A 19,581-nucleotide genomic window follows, 5' to 3' on the forward strand; every position below is an offset into this window, starting at 1 on the left:
ATGTCCTGTAGCATGTGTACCGTCTTTGACTGTTTCCTGCAGCATGCTCAAAGACACTGTAGCATGTCAATCACTGAAAGTATTTTTCAGCATGTCTATACCTTTAAAGGTTTCCTGCATCATATAGCCATTTATTGACCATTATGAAAAGCATGCCTGCAGCACTTGATGCTCTCATGCAGCACGTTTGCGCCTTTTGATCACCTCTAGCAACATGCCCACACAGTCTCCGATTGCCGTACGCAACACATCCACAGTCCTTGACTGTCTGCAATAGAGTGCCTGCAATTTCTGGCAAACTTAAACAGTATCTTTGAATATAAGCAATTTATTGAAACATAGTTGTAGTAAACTAAGTTGCAGGTAGGGATGGGTATTCAGTTACTCAAAAAAACCTGTGGTGTGTAAAAATGGTTTCCACTTCTTAAAACCTCTGTAACCACACTTACTCCCTTAAGGTAAAACTAAAGGCTCCTGTATGACAGTCTAAAGAAGTACCAAATCCAGTTTCTATGGGATGCATAAACCTCATAAAATAAAGAAAAATCTTCATTTACCCTCCATGACTGAGCCAAATGCTCCTTCATTTGCGTCTCACATGCTCCTCCTACCAGACACTGCAGGTTGCAGTGGAAGGGTTTCAGTAACAGTCGCAGTACTGTCCATCCAGAAAGCAATAGGCAGAACAAGGTATGGCCAGGTTCTGATTGACAAGCTACAGGGTTTTGAAATGCCCTAACAATACTGAAAGCCATACCCCCATCAACCATTTTTCTTCCCAGACACTGCTCTGAATTTAGGAGCAGTGCAGCATCCTTGTCACACCATCATAGGAAACTGTATTAGGTGTACTTCACTGGCAGGCTCAATGGGTATTTGTGGGACTTTTGTGGGACTGCAAGGGAACTGAGAGACAGCTGTAAGTGCAGATGCACCTATAATTAAGTGCTACATAATTGTGTTTATGGAACCAGGTGTGCCTAAATGCATGCCCAATTTTCACTGGAAATGGCAAGTGGCTTGCTTGGTCAATCTGATGATGTATATTTATCAAAGGATCTTGTAGATCAGGGGTGGCAAACTCCGGCCCTCCAGCTGTTGTGGAACTACAAGTCCCTTGAGGCTTTGCAAGATTCTCACAGCCACGGGCACGACTCGCAGAGGCAGATGCATCATGGGATTTGTAGTTTCACCACAGCTGGAGGGCCTGAGTTTGCCACCCCTGTTGTAGATCATATCATGCAAGCATATTCAACCACCAATGCAATCTTGCACATTAGTGATACGTATTTCACTACAAATAAAAGTTGAAAGTAAGGAACAAACGTAGATCAATAAAATAAATTACCCCGTGATTCAAAAAGTTGAAAGTAAGGAACAAACGTAGATTAATAAAATAAATTACCCCGTGATTCAATGGCATTGATACAGTTTTTCACAACAGTAAATCCATGCTGGTCAAGCTGAGCTCCTAAAAGAGACAGACAAATGACAGAATCAGCAGTGACACAAAAAACAGTCCTTCTCATTTTCTTTTCTACGTGCATCAGAAGCAATACAAAGCATTTCTGATTGTGAGTTAAGAAACCACCAATACAAAATGTGGGCTTCAGGTTTGGCAAAAAAGCTGCCAACCTTTCAACCCAAAGCAGAAACTCATAAAATGAGGGACTGCATGCATAATGATGAAAATTAATGTCATCTGCACTCCTAAACTGAATAAAATTCACCTGTGCTTTATGATCAGCCGTTGTGCTATCAGTGAAAAGCACTGTGAACCAATTTTGAAACAGTTGCACTGTGCTTTGTGTGTGTATCCAAATATAAAAAGAATGATCTACCTAATGCTCAATAATAAAATTATATAAATGTGCCTTTCCTCTAAGACCATTTGATTTACACCTAAACAATAAGGGGGTTATTCACTAAGCTGCCCAAGGCAGCCGAGTGAATAACCCACCCGAACTGAAAGGAGCCGAACCCCATACATCAGCTGGATTTGGCTCCCTTCACTTCAGCCGAACAGCCCCAGCGCGTTCGGCTGAACAGAAGTGAAGATTACGTTAGCCTCAGACAATTCAACATGTTTGGCAGTTCATTCTCTGCTGTTCGCCCCTATTCTCATATATTCTCTGACCATTTGTTGTCATTCGGCCGGGACCTTTCAATAGCGATTTGACAGGTACCCGCTGAATGACAACACTCAACCCGGCTGACACTGATTGGGCAAATGAGCGTAAAAATGTGTACAAACACAAAAACACAGCAAATGTAAATTTGAGCGTTTCCATTGAAGTCTATGGGCCAAGAAGAGCAGAATCTGCCAAAAAAAAGCTCATGTACTGGCACTAAAAGGATATGTGGAAGTATACATTTGCAAAGTTAAAAAAAAATGACTTCCCCACTCTCTTCCCAAATGTGTTCATGTAACTAAAATATGTAACCTATGCCAGTGTGGCTTCCCTACTGTTGGCTCTTTAATCTGTAACAAAAATGTACACTCATAAGGGGCCATAACAATATATTAATATAAAGGCTGTTCATTTGCTTTCAGAGAACTTAAAGTCTTTGATCTTAAGTCCTAAGCTTAAGTCCTGAACTGTCCGTGGTTGGATTTTGCTTCATTCTTCATGGACAGAAGTCTTCAATTTTTAAGGGATCAAAAAGGTAAAAAATTAACTTCATACTCTGAACTCCCAAAACTCCAGAAAGGCTCAGCAATGTTTAGATATCTGAGGTGTCTGAGAAAAACATGCAAGGAATTTGACTATTTTCTGGTGTTCATGAAGTCAATGTTGAATTTGATTAGCAATGTGTACGGTGACATCATTATTCTGAAATGTGGAACCTTCATGTTGGAGAAGACGGTGTATCTAGCCCTGCATATTGGGCTCATATCCTTTGTTCATTTTATTACTATGCAAAGCAATCCTTGAACCTAATGACTGCTATCTATCTAATGAAGCTTACTTAGATGTCCCATGTTGCTCTAAAAACTCACATAAAAGCTAAAAATTAACTCCTTTTCACATTTCTAATATGACTCTAATGTACTTCAAGTTAAAAACTTTTTTTCCATGGTGTCTTTCGGTTATTCTCTCCACCAACTGTACAGATAATTGTATACATGAGAAGTCATACACATAAAAATACTTCCATGTTGTTACAAAATAAAGATGAGTAGCTGGGAAACCATGACCAAACCGCAGTGAAATCACATTCCCTGGGATGGCATATTTTAATGGTGATGGCTTATGGATGCATCTGTATCTGAAATTACTAGCTGTAGCTGGACATATATGACCTGTTGGGGTGCATTACCTATAAATGCTCACATGACAGAAGTTAGGTATATTGCTACAGTGGTAGCTGTTAGTGGTTTCTTATTATTTATTGACAGGCTTTCATTATATCTTCTGTTGGATTCAATGGTAGGTTTTCTTTACGTTAGTCTATAACCAGAAGTAGTTGATTACCTATGCAGCACAGGAGATAAGGATCGTCAGAAAAGGTCTCATTGAGAGGAAATATCCTAGGTGGACAAGTGATAGAGTTTGTCCACAAAACAAAAGACTAGAAGGAAGAAATTAAGAGATTCCACTAGGATTATGATCTCTCAGAGGAAGTCAGTGCTTTGACTTTTGTCACCATGCTTTCGCAGTGATACACCCAGATAGCGAAACAAAATTTGCCCATATTGCATGCAAAGCGACAACTACATACTGTATTAGAGGGTGGATGCTGGTTCTCCAGTAAGAGAGCTCCAGTTGTGAGGTCTTTGTTATCTCCCAGTTACTTTGAGAGTGGGAAATAATTTTTGGCTACATAGCTTAGTTTACAGGGTTCATAAACTGTGAAGTCAGAAGACCAAGGTGGTAGATTTTATGACTAATGAGGAGTTCCCTATAAACCAGTTTCTGAATTGCAATGCAGGTTATGTGGGTTATGTAATTACACACACCAAATGCGAAGTACAGTATGTTGGCTGTACCATCGGGCCAGTAAGGATCTCTATATCTAAACATTACTGTGCTGGTCAGAGTTCTTCCTACTGACTGAAGAAGTGGTTAGAAACCTCAATGTACATGGAGGTAAAATGAGATTGTATCCTTTCCATGGCATTGAGAAGGTTCATCCACCCTGGCGGGAAGGTGATGGTTAACACCTTTTTTTGCAGAGAGGCTATTTGGATTTTTTAATTAAATACCCACATACTATCTGGCTTAAGGTGGGAAATTAACCTCAACATGTAGTGTCCAAAGATTACCTCTTGTGATAGACTCTCTATCATTATCTTTCTTATATGTATACAGGTGAAACTCGAATAATTAGAATATCGTGCAAAGTTCATTTATTTCACTAATGCAACTTAAAAAGGTGAAACTAATATATGAGATAGACTCATTACATGCAAAGCAAGATAGTTCAAGCCGTGATTTGTCATAATTGTGATGATTATGGCTTACAGCTCATGAAAACCCCAAGAACCCCAAATCCACAACCTCAAAAAAGTAGATTATTACATGCAATCAATAAAACAAGGATTGTACATAGAACAATATCGGACCTCTGAAAAGTACAAGCATGCATATGTACTCAGTACTTGGTTTGGACCCCTTTTGCAGCACTTACTGCAATTACTTTTGCACGATATTCTAATTATTCGAGTTTCACCTGTATGTATCGTAGCCTTATATCTTTTTTCTGGGGTGTATTGCACATATTTCATAAATGTTATAGTCTTATGTGTTATTCAACACTTCTGTCAGCACTAAGCATAGTTTTCCAACCAGTCCAATTTTAGTGTGACAAACTGGACTGACATCATCATTTCCATTCCAATCAAGGCCAGACTGAACTATAGATACACACTTCCATTCCAATCAAGGCCAGACTGCACTACAGATGCACGAAAATTGTTATTTCTGTGCCAGAAATGTAATCTCACATATGGATAGCTGTGATTAGGGTATTTTTTATTCTGAGTATGTTAGTCAATAAAAATGACTGTCATTAATGCTGCTAAAATACTCATGCATTTGAAACAGAACCATAAAGAAAAACATTAGGAAGGAGAATTCCATGTAATAATAAGCATAAAATATACTTGCCCCCCTCTGATCTTGTTGTAGCTTTGCTGAGGCTGAGAAACCGCTAGAATGAGAACATAAATTTGTTTAAAAGCATTGCATCATTTTACAAAGCTTCCTTTGTCAAGTTTAAATACAGTGAGGAAAATAATTATTTGATCCCCTGCAGATTTTGTAAGTTTGCCCACTTACAATAAAATGAAAGGTCTATCATTTTTTATCATAGGTGTATTTTAAATGATAGACACAGAATATCAACAAAAAATTCAGAAAAACACATGATACAAATGTTATACATTGAGTTGCAGTTCAGTGAGTAAAATAAGTATTTGATTCCCTACCAACCAACAATAATTCTGGCTCCTACAGACTGGCTATGTGGTACACAAATTAGTCCTGTCAATTTAAAAAGGTGCTCCTAACGACAGCTCGTTATGTACATAAAAGACATGTCCACAGAATCAATTTCTTCCATTCAAACCTCACCACCATGGGCAAGACCAGAGTTGTCAAAGGACGTTAGGGACAAGATTGTAAACCTGCACAAGGCTGGAATGAGCTACAAGACTATCAGCAAGAAGCTTGTGGAGAAGGAAACAATTGTTGGATCGATTATTCGCAAATGGAAGGAATACAAAATTACCATCAATCGCCCTCGGTCTGGAGCTCCTTGCAAGATTTTGCCTCATGGGATAAGGAAGAACTACACAGGAGGAGCTTGTGAATGATCTCAAGGCAGTTGGGACCACAGTCACCAAACAAACCACTGGTAACACAATACACCGCCATGGATTGAGATCCTCCAGCGCCCGGAAGGTCCCTCTACTCAAGAAGGCACAAGTACAGGCCCGTCTGAAGTTTGCCAATGAACATCTAAATTAATATGAGAAGGATTGGGAGAAAGTGCTGTGGTCAGATGAGACCAAAATTGAGATCTTTGGCATTAACTCGACTTGCCGTGTTTGGAGGAAGAAAAACGCAGACTATGACCCCAACACCATCCCTACAGTCAAGCACAGAGGTGGAAACATTATGCTTTGGGGATGTTTTTCTGCTCTGGAAGGATTTAGAGAAGATCTGTAAAGAAGAGTGGACCAAAATCCCTCCCGAGATGTGTGCAAACCTGGTAACCAACTACAAGAAACGTCTTACCTCTGTGCTTGCCACCAAGGGATTCTCCACCAAGTACTAAGTCCTGTTTTGCTTGGGGATCAAATAATTATTTTACTCACTGAACTGCAACTCAATTTAGAACATTTGTATCATGTGTTTTTTCTGGATTTTTGGTTGATATTCAGTCTCTATCATTTAAAATACACCTATGATAAAAATTATAGACCATTGCTTTGTAAGTGGGCAAACTTACAAAATCTGCAGGGGATCAAATAATTAATTTCCACACTGTAGCAACAATAATGATTATCAAATACAAGATTATTAATAATCCACATAATCAAACCATTTAAAGAGACTTTGTCACTTTTCACATGGGGAACCGATTAACTCTGATTCTCATTATCCCTCCAACACAAAGGAGACTTTTGTGCTGACACTATTTCTTTCTGGAGGGTGGCTTCTTGTGTTCCCCATGGTCCCTGTGTGTGTTGTAAAGTAGCCAACGCTCCAAGCTCGCTCCTGTGATAGACTATAACTATAGGAAAAATAAATCTGCGCTCCTGGATATGTCTAAATTGTACTTGTATCAAAAGCAGCTATGAAATAAAGGAGGTGAACCGCCTTTAAATGGATAGAGTATTTGTAACACAGCGCTAGAGATGAAGTCAACAAAATGTGTGTAAATGTTCACAGATTGGGTTAAGTGATCAATGTATATCAATGTATAAATTATGTGTATTAGAAACAGTCATAAAAGGTAAACGAAAAAGATGGTTTGTATCAATGTGTGAACAACATGAGTGAGCAATTAACTGAAGAATAAGTGTAGCCTTTAGCTAATAAATATTAATGACATTCAAACATAGGTGAATAATCGTGATGAACTTAGATGACAAAGAAAAAAAGTCACATGACGAAATGCGTCAAAAAGGTAGATTCAACTGCACACGAGGAGTCCTCTTAGATCGATCCAGAGCTGCTGTGCCGGACGGTTTTTATACTTCCAGATGTAAGCTACTATGTTTTAATAAAATTTATACTGTTTTTACATACTGCACCATGAGGTCTTTTTGCTTTTAAACCCTCATAACCCTGTTGATTCCGGAGAGAAAGTTCGTTAGTACTACGCTTAGGCTAAGCGGTCCCTGGGTCTGAAAGACAGCTCCAGCACTACAGCCGGAAAACATCTCTCCTACTGCCCGATTCTAACGCGGGAAGAATATACTTGAAGGCAGGACGGGATTGGATACCATATCGTCAAGACCCTGATATTTGCGCATATCCACCGTAACCCGGTGAGTACCCATTACTAAGGGGGCTGTCGGACTAAGGAGATAGGAACCAACAATCATCCGTCTTCTGCCCCCCCCCCCCCTTCTCCTGTTCTTATATTGCCTATTTTTTTAAATCTACTTTTCATATCGTCCATTGAACATTGCTGTTTCTGGCATCGCCTTCACTTATTTAAAGAAATAATTCAAGATCAATATAGATCACTGAATGCTATTCTTCCAATTTCTGAGTTATTAGATTTTTGTCAGATCTTTTTTTTAAAAACTGTCACAGATTATCCACTGTAATCCTTTTGAGACGTTTTTTCTGATACTGTGTTATATATTTCAATGAAGTTATAATGCCGTATTATACTCACTAATCGAAGTTGATTTCATCCATCTACTATCATCTAATTTTATTTATTATTACTTAATCTTAATCGAAGCTGACTTTATCCATTTATTATTATTTAATTTTACTATCTATTTTTATTCTTTGTCATCTAAGTTCATCACGATTATTCACCTATGTTTGAATGTCATTAATATTTATTAGCTATAGGCTACACTTAATCTTCAGTTAATTGCTCACTCATGTTGTTCACACATTGATACAAACCATCTTTTTCGTTTACCTTTTATGACTGTTTCTAATACACATAATTTATACATTGATATACATTGATCACTTAACCCAATCTGTGAACATTTACACACATTTTGTTGACTTCATCTCTAGGGCTGTGTTACAAATACTCTAGACTATAACTATAACTTCAATACAAATTCGTAAACAAAACGTGAGATTGTAGTCCATCACGAGAGCGAGTTTGGAGCGGTGGCTACTTTACAACACACACAGGGACCATGTGGAACAAAAGTAGTCACCCTCCAGAAGGAAGGACAGTGTCAGCACCAATTCAGAGATGATTTGAGTATCTACAGCCGAGTGATACACAAATAAGATACATTTTTGTTAATAGTTTGGGTACCTGAATGCATTTTTAAGATGTAACTACTGAGTTTAGTGTCACTTTAAGATAGAAGCTCACTTCTGGCATATCAACAGGTACTTTTCTGTACTTGCGGTGTATTTGAAGAATAAAGCATAGGAAAATGTGCATGCATTGTAGAGATGTACTGAAAAAGTTAATTTTTTTAAATTTTCGCTGACATACACTTGAATTACTTATTTTCCAAAGAGAAAGGAATGGTTGGTTCTTGTTTACATAGAGATTTGTCAGATTGCTGAAACAATGAGTACTTCCACCAAATAAAGTGCTTAACTGCTCTTTAGGGAAACACTACGTAAACCAATAGCTAAATAATCAGGGCATGTCAATCAGGGCATCTCTTTCTATCAGTCTATCAACTATCGGTATTGTGCATACTCAAACAATAAATCTCTTTTTAATATTAAAACACAGTAATGCTATTCAGTTATTTCTAGAAACATGATTATTGATGCAAAACAAAGAGCAAAGTGGTCCGAGACAAAAGCTTTTTTTCAAGATTAACACATAAATGAAACAGATCTATATTACATTTCTACTGTGGCAGAAATCTGCATCCCTCCACATTATGGACTCATTTTACATAGTGCTGGACCAAGCTAACCTCTGAGATGTAAAGTAGCAGAAACTTACATTTTCAATGGGTGCTTACATTTGTCACTATGTCACATTGTTACTTAAGGGGCAAACCAAAGCACAATTTTGGATGTAGTTTTGAAATGAGTCAGGGAAGCTGGAAGGCATATTTTGTTTGAATCTGCCACACTTGACTGATAGGCATCGAAGAGGGACTGTGCTCCATAATTACAGTGTCAGCACACAGGTCCCAGTGGATTATGCATCCTTCATGTTACACTGCTGATTATTGATTATTTTACAGCCTATAATCTCTGATAACAACTGTCTGATAAATCACCTTGACTAGCATGTCTATCAACAACGCTTCGCTGTTGGATTTCACACCTAGGGTTCTCTACAAACATTTAAACACCTGAGCACCAGCAGCAGAACTGGAACACTAAATTGCTTTAAAGGGAAACTACCAACAGGAGCAATAATCAAACCTGTCTAAAACCACAGCATGCAAATAGATGCAGATGTGGTACATAAAGTGTTAAAGTGGAATACTTTGTTCAGTATTCCACTTTAGCTACTCCACTTTAGCTACTCACTAGCACGCTGCATGCATAATTATTAAAATCTATTTATAGGGGATTTTTTTTATTTTTAGTGGTCTTAAAGTGACATTAAACCCTCAGATTTTTAACATAAAACAATACTGTACTGTGTGCCTTACTGTAATCCATGGTTGTTTCCCTTCTCTTTGCTGCTCTTCATTTTTAATATGTATCTGTTCTCATGCTCTGCAGAACTTCTGTTTTGCAGCAGACTGCCTTGTCTCAGGAATGGATACACGGTGTCTGTGTATCCGTTTGTATAGGCTTGTAACCTGAGCCAGCACTACAGGAAGAGGCCCTGAGCTGCAAAGGGAAGTTCTCCCCAAGCATGAGAAGACATGAGGATTTAAAAGGAAGAGCAGCAAAGAGAAGGGAAACAACCATGGATTACAGTAAGGCGCACATTTCAGGATTGGTTTATGTTAAAAAATCTGAGGGTTTAATGTCACTTTAAGGACACCAATTTGCCAGAGTGCTATTGTTTTGGAGACATATAAAGCTTTGGAGACATATAAAGCAGCTGTCTACCTTCTGTGAATAGAAGTTGTCATTAGAGGGGTATATAGGAACCACCAATAGTAAAGGAGGCTATTATTAGAGTTGTGTTATTACAGCTGGCCACTGAACTGTTTGTGTACTGCCTGCCACAGTACACAAGGAGGCTGCAGGGGTGGTGAAGGGAGCCCCCTCAGTTTTTCTCTTGGACCCAGTGAATTGTAGTTAAGCCCATGGTCATTAATGAACAAGGCCTGTGTACACAGGCTTTTGCTTGTGTCAAAGCAGCTTTCCATTCAATACAAGTCAATGGGAATGCAAAAGAAGGCTGAAGTAGTTTGATGCAGCTTCAGAAAGAAGTCAACTCTAAAAGGTGCCCATACACCTTACAGCCTTCGCAAGACTTTTGTCTTGCAATGGTTGTAAGCTAATTAAAAGCTTGTATGATCTGCCCATCTTGGACAGGCAGATCGTACTTGCGATCATCGCAAGCCCAACCCCCTGTGGGGCGGGCTTGCGATGACTGCAATGAGGGGCGGGCTTCCGATGACTGCAAACGGGCAGTGTGCGCACACCGGCCCGTTCGGCAGTTGTCGAACAAGCAGGCCACTAACTTTTCAAGCCTGCTTGTTCGACGGAAGACGTGCGACCGTACAGTAGAAACGGTTGCACGCCTTCCATACACTTTGCGATTATCGTACGATTGCAGGATTTCCCGCGATTCTCTTATGATAATCGTACAGTTTATGGGCACCTTAAGTGTACATTTGAAAAAACAATGGGCTCAGGAGCATCTCAAATAAAAGCTGTATTTACCTGAAATTGTTGCAGTAAACCAGCCACTACAATGACAAGGCCCCACATGCAAGGGCATTTTTTACTGTGGATGCATGTGGACAGGGGAATTTTTAGCTGCCACTGACAACCGACAAAGGGGCATTTTTGACTCCCACTAACCTCTGAAGCCAGGACTTTTTTTAATCTACTGGCTACTGTTCCGCCTCCCAACAGACTGTGAATTGGCCCTTTGTTTTTGAGGACCACTACCTTAGTCATACAGCCCTGAAAATGACCATGCTTCTAATGTTATTCTGCTGAGCAATATCATCGATGTTACATTATTAGAACACGTTGTTTATTGCCCATTTAGTGTTCTAAACACACAATCCTGGTAAAGACAAACAGATAAATGTATAACAAACATGCATCTTGTAAAACCAATGATAGTGTCATCTAAAAGTGTGTTTAGAAGTAGGCAGTAAAAAGGCTGTTTAACTGGCAGAGTGCAACACGTAGGTCAGGCCTGACTTGGATCAGTAATACTATTTTATATGTACTAAATAATATACATATCATTTTGTGTAAAAGACTTATAGGAAATTCACAATCTTTCATGCTGTATTTCAGAAAATGCATTCTATTTTTATTTGCGCAAAATAATTATGCGTTATAGAGATGTATTAAAATACAGTAACATGCTGTCCTTTTTAAACTACAGTATTTTTGAATATACAGGATTGCAATATCAACTTAACAAGCTGGAAGTACATATGGCAAGTGGAAGTAACAGCATCCCGTGCTGTACGAGTTAGCCTCCTCTATGCAGTGCTAACGCTCTAATCACGGGCACTGCTGGCAGGCTCGTCTGAATAGCCTTGACCTTCTGAAGTTAATGGTTTCAATTTATCATACCACAACTGATTGCTGGCAGACTGCAAGCTGTATGCCCTTTGCTTTTACACATTTTTGGCAAATCAGCAACATGGCTATTGTTTTTATACAAAATTCAACAAAATCAGATGCATTTTACCATCATTTAACCTATACTTGGAGCTACAGTATAAACTAGATAGGCTGACATTTACTATTACATGTTTCCAGATAATTAACTCTGTGTTCCACTGAAGCAGCCAATAAGGGTTAGTGGGGAAATTTGTGTCAAGGTTTGTCTCCGAGTTATTCCATATCTCTTATCAGGATTACAGGAATGGAGATGTTGGGAGATGGGTACACCACACAAGGGTGGAAAGACAATGTAAGTTGACCAGCTGAGCAAACGTGGAAACTAGGCATCCTATTATGGAGTTTTAGCGTAAGAAAAATATAAAACACGGCATATTCTTACAATTAATACATGCTTTTAGCTACTTACAGACTCTTTTCCCCCCAGTATTTCAACCCAGTGTTGTCTGTGTTCTTCGGAAAATGCCTGCATAGTTGTGAGAAGTCCCGGCCTAATAAAAGAAGCAAAAGCAAGTTTTAGAGTGTACGTAAACCATATTAAGGAATTTCTCATTTTTGCTCCCCTACCAAGTTCACCTCTGAACTACAGAACATAATTCTCCATGTTATAGATATAAAGAGAGAAGGGAGGTGGCACTACAGTCCCAATCAGGGGCGTGCAGTCTGGGGGGGCGCGTTTCTTCTAGATACAGCACACAGTCAGCGAGCATTGTCACCCTAGGACACAAAGTTTACTAGCAGGATGCCCAGGTGAAAACAAAGGGGGGAAAACTCAGAACATAGAAAACTAATGCAGTTGCTACCACATCGAAGCTGCAGAATATAACATTACTGTTCTTGAGTATAGGTGCACTGTAAGACAAAAACATACCGAGGGGAATTTATCAACACTGGAGCAGACAAAATTTGGAGCAGATTTGCACTGCAACCAATCAGCTTCTCTGTCTCATTTTCAAATCTTACCTGAGCAAACTGAGATATACGGATTGGTTTCCATGAGCAATGGCTCCAGATTTTGTCTGCTCCAGTTTTGATAAATTCCCCTTACTGTATATAGAAAGAAATGCTGATTCACTTGCTTCCTCACTGTACAGAGGATTGTCTGTTTAAACATTGTAGCAAAAGCAGTGATTGGCATCTCTCTCCACAAGCTGGCAGCAGAATACATGCATGATGTGGTTTACCTTTGTTCCTCACAGAGTTCTGCCTTCAATTTGCAATTCTCAGGCAGGACTCCTAAATAGGTGGAACACTGATGAATGGTTTTCATCAGCATAGGGAAAGGAGGTGTTTCATAAGGACATGAGCATTGAAGCGGAACTCCAGCTTCAGGAACAGTGCTGGAGTATGGGGTGGGTGGACTAAACATTAAACAAAATAAAATGAGAGTTCTACTTTAACAGGTACACTACTGTACTTTCTTCAGGTTCTAGAGCCTCTCTTCTGACACACCAGTAAGTTCTTCTATATACAGTTCTTATGATAAGGAAAGCCAATCTACAAATTCATCCTTTATTGCTTCATTTAAAATTTAAAAAAAATTCTGATTATTGATGTATCAATGATTTCTCTCACCTCTCTGTAGCTTCCACGTCAAAGCAGAACCTCCTATCTATAGTGTCTGTATTCCGTTTTGTGCAGAACTTCAGTATAAAACTTTCTCCATCCCCCTAGGAAAAAAAAATCATATTCCTGCTCTAGTGGTATGTCTTTTGAAAACACTTATAACCTAATGTACAAAATAGGTGCATTTTAGCTTATAACAAGCTATCATCGAATATTACATTTGGCAGCATTTTATCTTTCCAAAACGTGAAATTTAAAGATGATCATCAGAGATCTGTTGGTCGAAGAGTTACTTGGGAGCAGCAAATTAAAATCAGGTCTCCTGCCCTGCCAGACAGGACTGTGCAGTGTGGAAACGCTGTGTAAATCTCAGGACTGAATGGGCAGAAATAAAAATCTTTTTGTCAAGTAAAAGAGCTCCTTTATGTGTATTTCATTTATGTATTTAGCGGTTTTCCTAAAGTTCAGATGTATTATCATGACAGAGGTGTTACCATTAACCCCTTAGTGACAGCTTCAGACTTTTTTTTCTGGGGACCCGAGCAATTTTGCCATGTGTTTAAACATAATTTCCATCTTCTTCATGCAATGCACTTACACATATTATATACCGTTTTTAAAGGACAAAATGGACTTTAATGTGATGTGACATATGCATCTACAATTCTTTTTTATTTTTTTATAACAAATACTCCAAAAACGGGGAAAAAAAGACAAACCACAAAACGTGTACATAAATTAGTGCAGCTAACAAAAAGTAATTCATAATAAATTATTTTATTTGTCCCAATTTATAGGGTATAGCATATGTCTGGGATTTCAGTTTATTTTGGCAGTTATAGGTCACAAAATACAATGAGTGAAATACAATTTTAGTGTGGAACAATTTTAGAATGTGGTATGTTTGTCTCCTATCTTTATTAGCCTCCTCGGCATTTATAATTTTTATTAAACATTTTTTTTTTTTTAACTTTTTTTTACAATTTGTTAAAATGTTAAAAACATTATTTTTTAAATTTTTCACTATGGGGGCACTAAGTGATTATTTTTCTATTTACAGGAGCTTTTATACTTAGTATCTCTGAGGAGAATACAGTATTCTCCTCAGAGATACTTTGCATCCCTTTTGTAATACACAGCCAGCAGATTAACAACACAGTGAGCTGCTGCTGGCTGTGTGGCTGTCATGGCTCTACGATCACAGCGATCAGCTCTCGCTGTGATCACAGGACTGTGACCATCTAATCTGCTGTTGAGGGTCTGCCTCGGTCCCCGAGGGACCCATCAACAGCAGTGACTCAATGAGCGCTGGCCCCTTAATGGACCAGCGCTCATTGTACCACATGACGGGATTATCCCATCACCAATCTTTAACAAACTGAATGATCGTAGTGGGATAATCCCATCATCGGTCAGGAAGGGGTTAAAATTGTATGCATCCATACAGAACGTGGGTAATGCTATACTGGCAGACTACAGGTATAGTAAGATAGTTAAATATAAAAAATGCATTCAAGTACCTTAACTATTAAGACAACTGTACCCTATTTGTGCATCACTCAACTGTAGACCTTCAAATCAACTCTTATGTGGGCACTGTCCTTTCTGGAGGGTGGCTTCTTTTATTCCCCATGGTCCCTGTGTGTGTTGTAAAGTAGCCACCACTCCATGCTCACTCCCGAGATAGAATACAATACTAATTTGTATTGAAATTATAATTATCACGCGACTGAGCTTGGAGAGGTGGCTACTTTACAACACGCACAGGGACCATGGGGGATAAACATAGCCACCCTATGTTGAGGATCTACAGCTGAGTAAGGCACAAATAATGCCCAGTATTGTCAAAAGTTAAGATATTTGAATGCATTTTTAAGATTTAACTCCTGAGTTTAGTGTCACGTTAAGGCTTGTCAAAATGCAGAAAGAACACATATAGAAAATAAATAATGTTTCCAAAGAAAAGAAAATAATTTAACTGCACTTACTATTTTGCCTCCTGATCTATGTTCATATGGGAACATTGTGAATGTGTTGGAATCCTTCTTAAACATACAGTAGTGTTTAACCCAACTGGAACCAAATGGGGCTGGTCCTATATTGAAAACAAACAAAATAGATATGATTGAATACCCAGATACACATATTAACTGTGTTTCACATTTTCTGTTACAAACGTTGTTGTTAAAGCAGCGTAGGAACATGTATCTCAAAATCAATTTGAAAGCCTACAGTACTGGAAAACATGGTGGACTATTATAGAGTAAAAATATTCAAAAAAACCATAGAGAATCATCACAAATACCATACCAAAGGATGCTAAATAGTTTATCAAGATTGATATGAATCCAAAGGCCAGAAATAAGAAAAAAAAAGGACAAGGAAGCGTTAGAAAAAGAAGAAAGGAAAGTAAGAGGGAAAGAGGAGAAGAAAAGAGGCATCCTAGGGGAAATAAATCAAAATTGGCTAAAGGGACAGTAATAATGTATCAAAATTAGGAGGCTGTGAGTAGGAGATCCAAGGTTGCAAAACCGACAAAAGTTTGGAGTGGGTATCCAACAAGATCGCAGTCAATTTCTCATTAATCATGATATCTGTCAATCTATTCTTAACAGCAATGTAACTCAAAGTAGGCAATTAACAGGCTCTAGCTATTGTTAATTTGGTGGCCATAAAGATATGTTGGACAAGCTTACGCTCCTTAGGCAACAAAGAGTCTACTGGTTTGTTGAACAACGCTTCACAAGGGTTTCTGGGTAAGGAGGTAGGAAGGAGCAACTGTATAAAGATTATCAACCCGTATCTAGAGCGTATGGGCTTCCGGACAGAGCCACCAAATATGTGGCATCGTACCTGGAGAGTCACAGCCACGATAACAAGTGGAGTGATAACCAGGCACGAAGCCGGCCTAGCTCTTCGGGGTGTAATACCATCTGTACAGTACCCTATAGGAGTTGTCCAATATAAAAACATTGTGCGAACACTTAGAGGTAGCCTGCCAAATCTCTTGCCAGTCCTCGGGAGACATAGAAGAGTTGAGCTCAGCAGCCCAATGAGTTTGATACAATTGTACAGTCACAGAGAACTGAAGAGAAGAGTAGATAAAGGAAATCAATCCTGGCGCATAGGGATTCAGTCTGCATCGTTGTTCAAAAGGAGACATAAGGCGGCAACTGCCCATGGAGAAGGGACAAAACGAAGTACCTAATCTGGAAATATTGATAATGTTCCCGTAGTAGTAGGGCATAAGATTCTCGCAACTGCTGAAACATTTTGATCCACGAAGGCGAAAGAAGAGAACAGACTGTATCCATGTCATGCAAAGTCCACCAGTGAAACCGAGATGGATTATCTCTACCCGGGGGAAACAGAGGGGAGTGAAAAATTTGAAGGAGAAAAGGGAGAAAAGGAGACGGTCAATCCGAAAACCTAATTGAATCCTAAAGATGAAGAATGTGCCTTAAGATAGGGTTTAGGTGCATAGGACAATGGGAGAGGGCCAACCAAGAAAGTGCAAAAGAGGGGATGGGGTGGCAATCGACAAGGTCCCATTGCCCACAATGGCAAGGTAATGGGGCAATATTGTCTGCCAAGTAATACAGTAGTTACGGAGGACAGGAACAGAAAGTCCCGCCGCTGCTTTGGAAGAAAAAAATAATACGTTTAGATGCCCTAGGGCAAGAGTGACCCCAAATGAAGTGTAGCAATTGACCCCAAATGAAGTGTATCCATAAACTTATGGGAAGGTATAGCCACAGGCAACACCCTAAAGCCATACAAAGTTTTGGGAAGGTAAGTCATCTTGATTGCTGCTATGTAGCCAAACCAAGAAATCAGGTAAGACCGCCAAGTATTCAGAAGTGTGTTTAAGTGGTGAAATAAGGGAGGGAAATTAGCCTGGTAGAGACACATTTTTGTATATATGTTATAATCCACATTTTAGGCCTGAAAATTACTTAAACCCCCAAACATTATGCATTTTCTCAGAGCCAAGACCCTATAGAATAAAACGATGGCAGTTGCAAATGTTTATGTTGCACGATATTAGCGCCAACTCCTTATCAAACCCCAAAATGTAATTATAAATGCACTTAAATGCCCCAAAACACAATAAAATACCAATTTTTTTTAAATATAAAAGATGAGGTTACAAGTAAATTTGTACCCAGGTTACAAATTGTGTGCGTCCGTGAAACTGTGACAAAATTCAGTTCCCCAAAAAATCCATAGATGACACTTTAAAAAACCCCATCAGTTTAGAGATATGCGTAAAATATTGGCCCTATAATTATTGCTCTCACTCTGGCATGACACCCAACATGTGTAGCGCGATCGTCGTTTTTATATGTAGTCGCACCCGATGCATGTTTATGTGAAGACGCAAGTGCTCGCAGGGAGCGGGGCACTTTACAATTTTTTTTTTTATTATTTTTACATTTTAATATTAAAAACTTTTTTTTTTTTTACTTTAATTGCTATCTCATAGGGGGGGCTTACAAACCCCCCATGTGTTAGCAGATGGTGGTGACAGGTACTCTTTAAGGTAATGCTGGGGGTCCAAAAGACCCCCAGTGCCACCTTCTATACTCCAAATAAGCTGTTGAAGTGCAGATCGCACTTCAATAGATTATAGCTGGGCTTCAGGAGCTGAGCACTGACAGCTATGGGACCGGAAGTGATGTAATCTGCATCTCTCCTGATCCCATAGTATGGAGAGGAGATTGGTGAACTGAGGTTCGCCGATCTCCTCCCAAGCTTCCCCCCGACACCAGAGAAGCCGGTACCGGGCCCATAGGAGGGGCAGCAGAGCCCGGGAAACATGGTGGGGGTGTCGGGCGGGGGGGTGTTTACCAGCCCGTAGAAGTGATCTGGCGGCAGGTGGGCCTCCAGAATCGCTTCTACTGTAAAGCCGGCAGTTGGCTTTACAAGTTGAAACAGAGTCTCGGCAGTCTCGATGCCAGTGACTTACTATGGACGTCACTGGTCATTAAGGAGTTAAAAGGGGTCAAAGTAAAAGGGGTCAAAGTAAGGCAGAGCAGACACCCATTGAAACGGAAAAGAGGAATGCAGCACAGTTTCCGTGTGGGAGGAAAGAGAAACTGACATGGCAAAAGTCTTAGATCGATTCACCCTCAGTCCCGAGAAGCTAGCAAAATCATCCAACAAGTTAAGTAGATCAGGGATGGTAATTTGTGGCAAAGTAATCGTGAGCATAAAATCGTCCGCGAACAATGAGAGTTTGTGGTGCACAACAGCTACCTCTACTCCCTTAACCACTTGAAGACCAGGTGTTTACACCCCCTTCCTGGCCAGGCCATTTTTCAGTATTCAGCGTTGCAGTACTTTGACTGACGTTTATTCCGTCATGCAGCGCTGCACTGAAACAAATTTTATACCATTTTTTGGGAACAGATAGAGCGTTCTTTTGGTGGTATTTAAATCACCACTGGGGTTTTTATTTTTTACTATACAACAAAAAAAAGTACCCTCAATTTTGGGGGGAAAACTGTTTTCCTATGAAACATTTATTATCACCCCCATTTTTTGGTAAAATATAAAAGACAGGGTCATGTCGGGTAAATAGACGCCAAACATGTCAAGCTGTAAAATGGCGCGCGCCCGGGAAATTGCAGAAAACGACCACACCCAAAATTGACCATAGGCGACGCTTTAAACGCTTTTACCGCTCATCAGTTTAGTGTTATCCATAATTAATGTCCCTAAAATGAATGCTCTCCCTCCGACGTTCGCGGCGATATTTAACATATGTGGCGTAATGGGCGCAAGCGTCGTTTTCGTACATAGGCGCACCCAACGCATGTTTGCGTGTGTATGTGGGGGGGGGGGGCCGGGGGGACTTAAAAACAAATTTTGTGTTATTTAAAAAATATATTTGTCACTATTTTTTTTAAGCTTCTTTATTTTATTCTTTCATTTTTTTTTACACCTTAACTTTATTGCTATTACATAGGGGCTAAGAAATTTCCTATGTGATAGCCAATTCAAATAACAGGTCCTCTTTATGGAGATATCAGGGGTCTCCAAGACCCCTGATGTCACCTAGGGACCCCCAGAAAAACTGATGAAGCAGAGAAAGGAGATCAAA

The 19,581-nt window shown here is 39.5% G+C and overlaps 1 protein-coding gene across 1 annotated transcript in view; it reads right to left on the reverse strand.

Annotated features, from left to right (window-relative positions):
* The window catches only part of ARHGAP10 (Rho GTPase activating protein 10), a 231,975-nt gene that overhangs the window by 111,431 nt on the left and 100,963 nt on the right, over positions 1-19,581 (reverse strand). The window contains exons 9-13 of the mRNA XM_018554263.1: positions 15,464-15,570; positions 13,485-13,579; positions 12,319-12,400; positions 5,112-5,154; positions 1,406-1,471 (exon numbers count right to left, since the gene is read on the reverse strand). Coding sequence (XP_018409765.1) covers positions 1,406-1,471; positions 5,112-5,154; positions 12,319-12,400; positions 13,485-13,579; positions 15,464-15,570 — 393 coding nt within the window. The remainder of the gene's footprint in view (positions 1-1,405; positions 1,472-5,111; positions 5,155-12,318; positions 12,401-13,484; positions 13,580-15,463; positions 15,571-19,581) is intronic.

Source organism: Nanorana parkeri, unplaced genomic scaffold (assembly GCF_000935625.1).
Source record: "Nanorana parkeri isolate BGI_ZX_2015 unplaced genomic scaffold, ASM93562v1 scaffold150, whole genome shotgun sequence".
Taxonomy (NCBI): domain Eukaryota; kingdom Metazoa; phylum Chordata; class Amphibia; order Anura; family Dicroglossidae; genus Nanorana; species Nanorana parkeri.